The sequence below is a fragment of the Aphelocoma coerulescens genome, chromosome 3 (assembly GCF_041296385.1).
Source record: "Aphelocoma coerulescens isolate FSJ_1873_10779 chromosome 3, UR_Acoe_1.0, whole genome shotgun sequence".
NCBI lineage: Eukaryota > Metazoa > Chordata > Aves > Passeriformes > Corvidae > Aphelocoma > Aphelocoma coerulescens.
The window spans coordinates 94273644-94287035 of NC_091016.1; the positions used below are offsets into that span (position 1 = coordinate 94273644).

General features: G+C 40.7%; 1 protein-coding gene across 3 annotated transcripts in view; it reads right to left on the bottom strand.

Moving 5' to 3' along the window:
* DDX43 (DEAD-box helicase 43) overlaps window positions 1-12962 on the bottom strand; it is a 23401-nt gene extending 10439 nt beyond the window's left edge. For all 3 annotated transcript variants that reach the window (XM_069011321.1, XM_069011322.1, XM_069011323.1), the window contains exons 1-9: window positions 12631-12962; window positions 12001-12056; window positions 11489-11621; window positions 10056-10163; window positions 9419-9500; window positions 6987-7143; window positions 6783-6901; window positions 6392-6502; window positions 3541-3682 (exon numbers count right to left, since the gene is read on the bottom strand). In XM_069011321.1, coding sequence (XP_068867422.1) covers window positions 3541-3682; window positions 6392-6502; window positions 6783-6901; window positions 6987-7143; window positions 9419-9500; window positions 10056-10163; window positions 11489-11621; window positions 12001-12056; window positions 12631-12949 — 1227 coding nt within the window. In that variant the 5' untranslated portion in view covers window positions 12950-12962. The remainder of the gene's footprint in view (window positions 1-3540; window positions 3683-6391; window positions 6503-6782; window positions 6902-6986; window positions 7144-9418; window positions 9501-10055; window positions 10164-11488; window positions 11622-12000; window positions 12057-12630) is intronic.
* Window positions 12963-13392: the final 430 nt, after the last annotated feature.

Consider the following 13392-nt stretch of genomic DNA (forward strand, 5'->3'; position numbering starts at 1 on the left):
TCAGATAAGGGTTTATTTCAGCAGGACATTACACAGAAAGATATTTTAATGGTAACTGTTTTAATTGCAGAATCTTCTCCATAACTTACTGCAAAACCTGTTCAACTTCTATTTTATCTCCAATTTCCTTGATAGTTTTTCACTCAGTATTAAACTCGCAGGCAGAACAAGAAAATTCACAGCTCCTTTAAGAGTATTTGAAGTCAGTAAAGAAAAAACAACTGTTTAACAATAATTAGGTTGATGTCTAAAATTAAGCACAAATAAAAAAAAAAAACAAAAAACCCTATAACCAACCAAACCCAGAGGGGAGCAACCCGCTCAACACGCATTAAGAAATTGTTTGTAATTTAAAGGGGAAATCTCATTTCTACCTCATTAGAGATCTCATACAGGATGAAAATATCACTTGTCAGTTTAGCTCCTCATTAGAAGTAGGAAAAAAGCCAGAGCATACATTCTGACTCACATTAGGACACTGCACAACTCCCAGAGCACAAGCTTGTTTCATCTGGCAAAAAAAAGCCAGAAGTGAACAAGTGAGCTGGAGGTCTGAGTACAACTCTTTGGAACTGGTAAGTTTTCTAGTATACAAGCACACTTGTGAATGTTTTCAGTCTCATACAAAGAAAGAAGACTGACATCCAAGACTCATTTCTCCTCTGATTTATATAAACTCTACTTGAAAATTAAAGTTACATGGATTGGGCTTTTAAATATTGACAATTTCTAGTCACTTATGTGGAAATACAGGACATTGATGATAATCCCTTTCTACTGTCCTAATTTTGATGCTCCATTATTCTCTGATAATTTATTATATTAAAGGGGTTTAGTACATTATCTGTGTAAATCTCTGAAATAACAACAAATTATCAACTGAGCGACAGAAGACAAGAAATCTATTTCTTGATTTAATTCTCTTTATTTTTAGAGGGCTCATGGAGATTTCATTAACTACATGAATTCTAATAGAACAGCAAGGCTGAAACATCATTAATTTTAAATACAGAGTTGGCTGCTATGCCTTTTTCAGCAGCAGAAGCTTTCTATGCTATTAAGTACACTGGCACTTTGATGCAAAGGGAAAAGAAAGCAGCTATGTCTAATAGATGGATCAGGGTAGTTGAAGTTTACTTTCCTTATTTTTGATAGCTGCTGTCAGATAGACATAAGTACTAATTTTTTCAAATGTGTCATAGCCACATCCTGGTTTATAATCTAAATGTCCTTCAACTGACATGATCTTAGGTTTCTTGTTATCTTTAAATATATAGATATTTGTTTGTTAATATTGTTCATTTCAGTTCTATTTCTTGGCAAGAAAATCTTACAAGCCAGTTCTTCCTTTCAAAATTATTTACTTTCCTCTTTCCTTTGTTTTAAATCAGCTATTGTTAAGTTTTACACTTTTTTTTTTGTACTGAAGAATAAAAGCATTACTCCAATCTACCTTCTACATCCTCCTTCATTTATATATATATTTTAAATTATACTTTCTCCTAAGTGCTTCCCAATTATTCAAGCCCAATTCCAATTTCCTTTCTTCTGCTTTATCAGCATGGAGTCCAAAGAAATAAGATTACTTCATCAGACTGCTGATGAATGAATTCTGATTTACACTGAACACAGGGAAACAAAAAGCAATTTTCATATGACATGTATTTTGAACATCAAAAGGCTGTTTATGACAGAATTCCCAGTCTTACTTATGAAATAATGAAAAGCAGCAGCCTATATTGAATAAACAGGTTCCTAAAAATCTGAATCAAGACTGCAATCAACTTGATGCTTCTGTCAGGCAAGAAGAAAAATTTCAACCTCAAATTCACCTTGGGCCCTGTGGCTACTTAGACATAATGAATGGTTTGGTGCTGTGGTAGGGTTTTTTTTTTGTTTGTTTGTTTCTTGTTTTGTTATTTTGTTTGTTTGGTAGTGGTTTGGTTTTTGTTGGTAGTGATAGGTTTTTTTCATTTTTCTAGGGGGTGGCACATCTGGTTGGTTGGGTTTTTTTAACAACTGTATCCCAATATCTGATCTTGGAAGTCATTTGGGAAACAATTGTATCATATTAGCAAGTAATTCCAAGTTTACTTTGGGAACCTTCATAAGACTCAATATCTTTAAATGAAAACTGTAAATGAAGCTCTTCAATGAAGAGTGTTCTTCATCCAAGGTGTTAAATTTAAAATCTAATACCACTCTCTTTTCCCTAAAGCAAGGCTGCAAGATAAAATTATTTGTTGGCTGAAAACTGACAACAAAGCTCTGGAAACAGAAAGCATCATATACTAAAAAGCACAAGAAACTGCAAGGATAAAACTATAGAAATATTACAAAAAGACAGCATTTTCAATGTCCAGTTTTTCACATGGGGCTTTGGTAGCGCAGCATTTCCTTAAAGTCTGAGGCATGAGACCTTAACCACATCACAATACAAGGTACTTGCACTGGTTGCAATCTTCTGAAAACTGCTTTTAACTGCTAGTGGTACAACAACAAACGTCTTTGCTCCTGCTTTACATCATCGTATTTTTCAATTTGATAGTTAATTCTTTTTGGCATTGTCATACTGTAGTATATGCTGCACATACTGAAATGTGCTTTTGGTTCAATACCCACTGCTTTACGAAGCAATGTGTGCCTGTAGTATGACTATACTTCACCTTGGCAGAACTGTTGCTACAGTTCTCAGAATGCAGCTTTTCAGGCCTATTTTCCTCCTGCTCAGCAATTACATGTTACTCTTCTACACAAGGCTACTCTTCTGTCTTCCAATAATAAGTTTTTTCCCAGACGGCCAAATTTATAATGACCCTATACCACTGCTGGCCTTGCCAGTAAGCTCCCAACTATTACCTAGGACTGGAGATAACTTGTTACAACATGGAGAGAATTTAACTCTCAGAGGGTAGTGGGGGTGGACAGAGAGCACAGCCAAATTGTCAAACTAGGCAACAATTCAGACAAGTTAGAAATAAATTGAATACACGGAGGTGTTTTACAAATAGCAACAGTCCTACATGTTCAGCACAGCAAAAGGCAAGAATGAAATGAAGACATAAGGATTAATAATAACATTTATAAGGCTATTTTCCCAGTGAGACCAGATGAAAGTCAGTCCCCCAACATTTAATTATCTGTGTGTGACTCTGCTACGGCACAAGTTCTAGTAAGAAACCGATTCACTGGTAACCTTTAAAAAGAAAAGGAAAAGACAACTTCAGAAAGGCATTTCATCCATTAGTAATGAATCCTGACAAAGTGAATTTCAGAATGCCAAACGTTACTGAAAAAACAATTTAGCATCTTTGAAACGCTTGCTGTGCTATAAGCCTATTTTATTTTTCCTAGGGAATATTTCACATCTGCAGTGCAATTATAGTAAGTATGAATCATCCCTCCAACACCAATTTCAATGTTAAGCTGTATTGTAACTAAGACTTTGGAAGTTTATAGAAAACTCCATTAAAGCTTAAATTCAAACTGAGTCAACCATTTCCCAAATGGTGCATTACTCACTGCATATCAGTTACTTACCAAATATGTTATGCTCTTCAAATTTATGAAGTTGTTCATTTGAAGATCATTCAGTCTGCCAGGAGTAGCAATAACAATATCCACACCTTTGGTAACCATGTCTATCTGTCCTTTTCGGTCCCCACCACCATAGACGCAAATACTGTAAAATAAAACGTTTTACAGAAATAGTGTATTAAATTTCAGCTAAAGTCAATCCTTTTCAAATAAATGCCACCATGTTGTTTTAAAAGTATCACTTGGTATTAACAAGGAAAAGGAATACAGCGTGACTGACAGTATCCCAGTAATCAACAAAATTAACACTGAATGACACTCCCTCAACAGCTCAACAATAGTTTTCTGCTGAAACTGCAGTGAAAGTAATTGTGAAAGGAAGATAGTTCAACTACATTTTGGGGTGTTCTGAAAATATTTACACAAAAAAATGGATGAATGTATGAAAGGATGGATGATTTTCCAAACAGTACCATCAAAAGTCAGTTGTTTTGCTGTTGGGGTGACTGTAACACTTACTCAGAATGCTACACAAAGTTAACAGAGATCCCTAAAAGTAAGTTTCAGAGTACAGTAATGTCTGCTTAATTGCTTAAATGAAGATCTACACTTCGCAGGCTTGTGGATGAAACACACAAACAGCTGATACACTAGAGAATTAGGCTTTTACCAGAAGAACCACAAAAAGGCTAGAGAAATGGGCTGGTGAAAATACCATAAAGCTTAACAAAAGCAAAGATAGGGATGGAATTACCTCAGGACTCAGGGTCAACCTTCTAGAAGATGGCCTTGCAGAGAAGACTCTGGTGGGCAAGAACCTGAACATTATTAAGCAGTGTAATCTCACAGAAAAGAAAGCCAGGCATGTTCTACGGAGAAGGTATCAATAGGCAGCATAAAAATAACATTGGGTCATTACAGGATGAGGATGGTCACCTCACAAACAGGGACAAAGCAGAGCTGTTTAATGCATTCTTAGATGCTTGCCTTCAGTATACATGATGCACCAAGGGGATTTCAGTGCCCTGAGCTGGAGAACCACGACTGCGAGAATAATCCACTCCTAACTGAACCACAAATTATGCAGGATCTGCTGCTCCAGCTGGATTCCTACAGATCTATGGGGCATGATGGGATTTGTACAAGAATCCTCGAAGAGCTGGCTGATGCCATCGTGAAGCCTCCCTCAGTGATTTTTGAGCAGTCTTTGGAATCCAGAAAGGTCCCAGCTGACTGGAAGCTGGTGAACATTCTTCTGATTTTCAATGACCCCGGCCTGTTAGTCTCACTTCAGTATCTGACAAATTTATGGAGAGGATTATTCTGGAAGGTATTGACAAACACCTGTAAGATAATGTAGTCAGTGGCCACAGCCAGTACAGCTCCATGAGGGTGAAGTTCTCCTTGTCAAGCCTGACTTCCTTTTATGACAAGGTAACCCACCAAGATGCTCAAGGGAAGCCAGCTGATGCCACCTTTTTGGATTTCAGTAAAGCTTTCAATACTCTCACAGTACCCATCTGGACAAAATGTCCAGTATTCAGCTGATAAACACATCATGTGATGTGTGGGCAGTTGGCTCACAGGTCAGGCACAAAGGGTTAGAGTGAATGGAGTGACATCGGACTGGTGACCTGTCACTAAAAGGGTCCCACAGGGCTCCATCCTCAGCTGTGTTCTTGAACAGCTTCACAAATGACTTGAAGGCAGGACTGGAAGAGATACTAAGCAAGTTCACAGATGAAACTGGGAGGAGCTGTTGGCTCCCTCAAAGGCAGGAAGGCCCTGCAGAGAGACCTCCACAAATCAGAGGGCTGGGGAATCACCAGTCATCTGAAGTTCAACAAGGGGAAGTGCTGGATTCTGCACCTGGGATGGGACAACTCTGGATGTACAGACAGACTGGGGAATGAGATGCTGGAAAGCAGTGCCATGGAAAGGGACCTGGGGGTCCTGGTCAATGGCAAGGTGAACGTGAGTCAGCAGTGCCCGGGCAGCCAGGAGGGCCAAGAGTGTCCTGGGGGGCATCAGGCACAGCATCTCCAGCTGGGCAAGGGAGGGAATTGTCCTGCTCTGCTCTGCAATGGGGCGGCCTCACCTCGAGTGCTGGGGGCAGTTTTGGGTGCCACAATGTTAGAAAGACATTAAACTGTTAGAGAGTGTCCAAAGGAGGGCAACAAAGATGGTGAAGGGCCTTGAGGGGAAGCTGTGTGAGGAGCAGCTGAGGGCACTTGGCCTGTTCAGCCTGGAGAAGAGGAGACTGAGGAGAGACCTCACTGCAGTTACAACTTCCTCATGAGGGGAAGAGGAGGGACAGGCACTGATCTCTTCTCTGTGGTGACCAGTGACAGGACTGAGAAAATGGCCTGAAGTTGTGTCAGGGGAGGTTTAGGTTGGATATTAGAGAAAGGTTCTTCACCCAGAGGGTGGCTGGGCACTGAACAGGCTCCCCAGGGAAGTGGTCACAGCACAAAGCCTGTCAGGGTTCAAGTGTTTGGACAATGCTCTCACACACATGGTGTGACTCTTGGGGATATCCCATGCAGGGCTAAGAGCTGGACTTGATGATCCTTGTCCCTTTCAACTCAGCATATTCTGTGTGATTCTTCTCAGCTGTCAACATAGAAGGGAAAGAAACAGAAAAGCTACAATAAAGAGAATTCCAAGTGTACAAGAAATAGATTTTGACCATGAGATTAGTCAAAACAGACATTCTAAAAATTGGGAAAATATAAACTCTGCATTTACTACTATCCCCTCCTCTCTTAAATGCAATTATTGTAGTAGGTGAATTAAGTCACAACTGGTCGGAGAAAAAAATATTACATAACAAGCCAATGAGAAGAAAGACTACCTTTTAATTCCTTTGTATGCATACTTTGAACACTCTGCCTCTACCTGAAGTGCCAGTTCTCGAGTGGGAGCAAGGACTAACATTCCAGGCCCCCCACGCTGATCTTTGGATCTGCAACAAAGCATATTTAGAATGTTGGTATATAAGGACAGGCAAAGTCCATCACACTTGACACTGAACATTTTTACACTGTTCTAAACTTCCTCTGTACACTGCTGCTAATGGAATCTATGGTAACAAAATCAGTATTTATTCCATCAGATTTATAATTTTTTTTCCAATACATGATTTTTATCTTCATTCGTAGAAAATCATCTCAGGGTGCAGGGGGAAGTAAGTGCAGGGGGAAGTATGCACAGCTAAACAAATCAGACCCGTGAGCAGTCCTTACATTGGTTGTGAAGTCAAGTGAATGAATCCAGGCATTAAGTATGCTAATGTCTTCCCAGTACCAGTCTGTGCTATACCAATAAGATCAATTCCTTGGAGTATGATCGGCCAAGCCTGGGACTAACATAAAACAACAAATACTTAAATGTACTTTTCATTTTTCTCTTAAGCTTCAGTTAAAGAGTCATCAAAATTGAAGACATACCTGAATTGGCGTAGGCTTTTGAAAACCAACTTTTCTTATATTAGCCATAATATCAGGATAATGCTCAAATACATCTTCAAATTTACAAACAGGATTTGGAATACTGCGCTTTTCACCTTCTTTTAAGTCATCACAAGTTATATCATTATTTTCTTTCCTGTATAGAGTTGAAGTAGTGCAATTGTTTTAAAGTCTCATTAGCTGAAAAAGTACAGCTAACACAAAAGACTGTGTTTCTTAACTTTTTTAAACTCCTGGAACAAGAAAAAACAAGTTCAGGCTCTTGAATGGGACTGAATTAGTCTTCTAACTTTCTTGATAGTCTTACTATAGGAACATGTCTCCCAGAGGTATCAATTACCACTCTTTCTTAAGAATGACTAATTTGAAGTTATACATGGTTATTAAGATGAACTGCAGTCCTGTCATATCAGGCTACAATTATACTCTATTACAAATTAACTAGGTGTGACAAGTTTTTAAACCCAAAGACAACTCAGAGGAATGGCTTGAACTTATCAGTCAGAATTCTATATTTTGACAAAAACCTTCCCCAGCTGTTTTCAGAGAAGCTCCCTGGGTACTCTAGAGAATACAAACAGAACAATTTTGGGAAAAGAACATGACCAGTAAGACAAGCTCCAAAACCAGCCCTGGAACAACCAATCCCTAAAAGCAGGCAAAACCCAAATCACAACACAAATAAAAGACTACATTAAAAACTGGTGTTCCAACGCTTCCCCCAATTCAGAGCTACTGATATGCTGTCCTAGTTTGGGCCAAGGGCAAAGTTAATTTTCTTGCAGTGGCAGTGAGGGGAGCTTGGAGCCATGTGGGCATACCCTATGCTGTTAACTCTATACCACCCAAATCACCCTTAGGGGGTGGAAAGGTTTTTCACTTTCCAGGAGAAAGTGGGTGTGGTTTCCTGTGGAAGAAAAAGGCAATGTGTGGACTCTCCATGGCCATTCTGTGCCCTTTTCTGGGGGAGCAAATGGTAAATGGAGCGGTGAGGCGATGTGGATGGTCCAACCAGAGGGCTTGGCATTGCTGTTTGTTATCTCAGGCTTGGGGAAAAAAACCATGGGTATGGACAGTTTCATCCAGCATTTTCTCCTTTGTCTCGGGAGCCATGTGGTGCCAGCTGTGCTGGTGTCATGTCGGTCAGACTTCCATGAGCATGTTGCATGTAATCCCCTTCCTTTATACAATGTTATTAGTGTTGCTGCTGTTTGTTTTTCTTATCACATTGCTGTTTTCCAGTAAATTCTTATCTCAACCCTTAATGTCTGCCTTTTGTCCCTCTCTCACCAGAGAGGATGAGGGCAGTGGCTGCTTAGAACTTAATCTCCATGTGGTTTTAAACCATGACATATGCATAAGCATATTGATTTCAGTCCTGTACTCCTCTGAAGATTCCCTTCAGTAAAAAGCTTTTCTTCAAGTAGGGTGCAAGCAAGGAAATGAATGGGCAATTCAACTTCCCCATATGTTTACAGAATTATTTCTTTCAATTGCTACCTTTTTTTCCTTAAAGCAAACCAATTAGATGAAGTAGAAAAAAAAAATCCTTTATCACACAAGTGCTACTCCTCAGTACATATTTTTAACCTACAAGAACAACGTTCTGTAATTTTCTCTAGCTCTAACAATACCACATCCATACACCTCAAGGAAAAAGGTGAAAACAGCTGGAAACAATACCATGTTTTGGTCACTGTGGCAAAGTTTCTCTGGCATGCAAAGAAAAAAAAGACATCTTGCAGAAAGAAAGTAATAAAAAGCTAACAAATAATGCTCACTAACTTCATTAGAACTACTGAAGAGAGCTGAAACAATTACCAAGGCCTGAACAACATCACTTGAAAAGAGATGATCTGTTTTACCAGCAAAGTATTCATATAGGCCATTGGGTAAAAATGAATGGGTACAGTTAACTGAAGCATGTACTCACCAGGATGTGCTTGTAAAGACAAGACAGACAGAAAGGAAGACAACAGTAACAGAAGTTGGAATTTGGTTTGAAGATGGTTTTGACTAAAAAAATGCACAGAAAAAAATTACAGCCAAGAGGTAGTCAACATGTGAACAATCCTATTTGGAAGAACCTAGAAAATGTGAACATACTGTCTCATGAAAGGCAAATGAACAGCCAAAAGTCAGTGAACTGTCTTGAATGTTTTCTGTTCTGAAATTCAGCTAGATCGAACACTTTTAAAGAAGCAGAAAACCCCTAAAGTTAACTTTCCAGACAACTAATAGCATCTCATTTGCTAGTTGTTTCATTCCCAAAAAAGAGTTCTTAAGAAGATTAAGTTACAAGACCCCAGCATTAATGCCTCTGTCTCAGTATTTCATGTCCCACATTCCAGGCTTTATACCTTAACAGTAATTTTTGCCAAGCAGATGATTCCCTAAAGAAATTATCTTACCGCCACAGTTCCACTTCTTCTTGTGACATAGATGCAGTCCTGGATGATTCTTTGTAGAAGTTTTTCTCAATTGGAGGCAAGCCTTAAATAATCAGAAAAATTCAACTTGAATCAGCAAGAAATAATAGAGTCAGTGTAAGTCTACTAAAGCTTAAGATGGAAAGCCCAGAACCCAGAGAGTGCCTTGAGTGAGGAAACTAGCTGGAAGTGATGGAAGACCATTGCTCACATAAAATGACGAAGGCTGAAACAAATACTTCAGTTATCTGTGGAAAAAACACTTTCCCACATTTCAAGTCCTAAAGTAATTTCTACTAACATATATAGTATTATATTTAACAATTCTCAGATTTTTTTTTCCTGTGGCCACATACAAAATGACACCATTTTCAAAGGGTGACATTCAAAATACCACTTGAGTAGCAGGTTGAAGACAGATTACTGTCTTGGCACAGTAATCAGTGTCCTCCAGGACCATGCTGAGAAATGCTAACAAGGTCAGCTCACTGCAAACACATCACTAATTTGGGCTCTGAAAGATTCAGTCATCTCAAAGCAGGTATTAGAAATGTTTAAGCATTCCAACAGGTTTACCACATAAAGACAAGTACAATACAATCAAAATTGTAAGACTAACCTGCCCATTTCATAGCTTCATATTTGGCCCTGTTTTCTCGAAGAGAGGCCCAGTTAATCACTGATTTCTTTGGGTTATTTTCAGGCTTGATAATGTCCAAGGTTTTTCCTGCAGAGTTAGTAACAAAATGCTGTTGTTTGATGGAACAAACCATGGGGAGAAGTCTCCCCTCAAAACAAACAGATTTTTTCTATTGCAAGGCCTCATAAATTTTGAGCAGATATGAAACATAGAAGTGGAAAATTCTTTCCTAGGTTTCTGACCTGAAACATTGCTAAAACCTGTACAAATTCAGTTTTGATAAGAAAAGGGAAACATTTCAACATCTTTAGCTGCTTAAAGAAAGTAGGTTATGAAATGTTTCTCCTCCAGCTATAAATTAGGCTTGTTGTGCAGCAAGTTTTTGAAAAACTTGTGAGACCAGTAGATGATATGCAGACAGAAAGCTTTCATTTCAACAGCTACAAGAGCAAAGCTTACTTCTAAAGCATCCAACACCACAATAAAGTCTCAGTCTAGTTATATTCTATACTTCTTTTTTCATGAGGTTAACACTTCCTAAGTAAGTTTTACACTCAAGATATAAATAGCAACACAACTCTGTGGAAAATTAGTGGAAAAGCAGGAAACATAGGGAAAGCACTGTCACAAATACTAAGGAAGTGTTATATATTTCTAGTCTCTTGAAACATACTCATCCACCCCTGGGACACTTCTAAAAATGAAACACACAACTACTCCAATCCTTATTCTAATGCTGGAACATAAATCCTTGATCCCTTCTTCCTCATCAGTGCCTCAGATCAACAATTGTGGATGGCATTTGCCTGTGCAAAGAATTGTTGGGGGCACATACAAGACCTACCAATAACAAAAGCAGCATCCAAACATACAAAAAATATTTCTATATCCATGTAACAGAGTTACCACACAAAAGCCTAGTAAAGCCAGGCATGAAGTGCAATATCAAATCTTAAAACATAAACTTCCCATGAAAATAGTCAGCAGTCAGCATAGTCCATGCTATGATCAGCACTTTACAGACTATCTTTAGAAAAGTTTACTGAACTGTAATACTCCACAGATACTAGATTTAAACTTACACCAGAGCCAATACTGGTATTTTGGAAGAATCAGACTGATAACGAAAGAAACCAAGGTGGTATAACATTCTGCATACATAAAATTATTGAAAACACACAGGAAGAGATTTTCACAGAAGCCTGGCAGTTTGGGGGGAGGGGGAAACTGTCCATGGTTGAAAAAGGAGGATACCTTGGTATTTCTGTTTTAAGGAGATGCCATTGCCCAAGAACAAGGTTAAAGTTAATTTACTCTGTAAAACACTAACAATATAAAAACACTCCAGCAAACTACCGAATATATGGAAAGACAATCCATAACATTTTCCCCCCCAAACCCACATTTCTTACCTTTCTCTGTTCCACCTCTGATGTAGTTTTGTCCAGAACTTGTAACAACATTGTCAATCAACATCTTGGCTTTGTTTTGCTCATCGATGCTGCCAAAAATCTTTACTTCGGCTTCATAGGTTCCTCTTATAACCTAGGTTCAAAAACATCACTGAAGTTTTTTTCATACTGCAAAGACAAGCATTATACAAGAACACAAACTGAAAACAATTTTTGACCCTTTTTCTTTCCGAAATTTAACTTGTTCTATGAAAAGGCCCTTTAATGCCTTTTCTAAAAGAAAAGGAAATAAATGCAAACTTAAGGAAAAAAAAAATCAATAACCTTTTCTTATTTTCACATAACATCCAAGCTGCACCCTCAATTCCACTTCCTTTTTACAAATTCTAAAACAGTAGCATTATTACAGCTATTGTAACACCCTTCAACTTCCTCCAACTGGTTTACACAGAAACAAAACCAAGTACGTTCCCAACAGAGCCCATGTCTTGACAACATACAGCACATGATACCTTTATCCTGGAACCCGAAGAATCCTCAAGTTCTTTAATTTTAGCTCCACCTCGACCTGTTATAAAGATTCACAGAAGGTATTAGAGATCTAGGACAAACTGCCCAACCCACACATTAATTTTAAGTGTTTCATTTGTGACTGAACCCCAAGACCTTCACATGAGTGCGTGTATCTAGAAATAAAAGAACTTGTGACACGAAATCGTTGGAGACTGTAGGCAACTCTTTTGTCAGTTAACCAAATGCAAGGCTTGTGTGTAGAGGAATGCCCTTCAGTGGAAAAGATGGAGGAGTAAAACTAGATCAAGAGACTGTCACCCTTACTCCATGTGACTAGAGAGGGGCTTCGGACCACTTGCACACTACTGGCCTTGAGAAACAGACGTCAGCTCATTCCCTTTAGGGAGGAAAAGTTTCCCTAGAGAGTGGGAGAAACTCTGCTAAAGGACGCTGCCATGCCCAGGTGGAGAGAGGTGCACGGGAGCTGCAAGGGGCCCTTCTACGGCCAGACTGACGGAAGGCAGGGATGCACTCCCTCAGGACACTGGGGGCGGCCGTCTCCTCCCTTCCTCCCCACCCGCTTACCTCAGCGGGTCAAGCACCCGGCCCGAGGGTGCACCCGTCATTACCTATGAGAGCCCCGACCAGGGCGCTGTCGAGGTGGAAGCAGAGCGGCGCCCCAGAGGAGTGAGCCTGGCCGGCCGCAGCTCGGGGCGCCCGCTGCCGCGCCGCCCGCCTCGGGCCGCCGGAGCCTTCAGCGCCTCGCGGCTCCCACTCTTCCCCTCCAGGACTCCCCGCGCTCTTCCCCCGTCGCCCGGCGCCCTCCACGGAGGCGCGGCCCCAAGAAGGGGTGCTGGAAGACCAGCACAGCCGCCCGGCAGCAGCAGCGGCCCGCGGCCAGTCCGGCGCGCCGAGCTCCTCGTCGCTGCTGGCGTCCCAGTCGGACATGGCGACCTCACCCAGCTCCGCCGCCCATGCGGAGGGACTTTGCGCCTCTCAAACCCGGGCGGCGCTGATTGGCCGGGGCGGGCCGCTCTCTGAGCTGTGATTGGCTGGCTCCGCACGGGGGCGGAGGCGCTATGGCTGCCGCCTGCCATCTTTTAACGGAACCACGGAAGCGGTTGGGTTGGAAAAGGCCTCTGGGATCATCGAGTCCAACCTATGACCGAACACCGCCTTGTCAAAGGGAACATGGCACTGAGTGCCACGTCCAGTCTTTCCTTAAGCACCTCCAGCAGGGTGACTCCCCCACCTCCCTAGGCAGCGCATTTCAATGCCCAATCACCCTTTCTGTGGAGAACTTCTTCCTAATGTGCAACTTAAACCGACCCTGGCACACTTCTATGACTTCTTATCCTGTCACTGGTTGCCTGCGAGAAAAGGCCGACCCC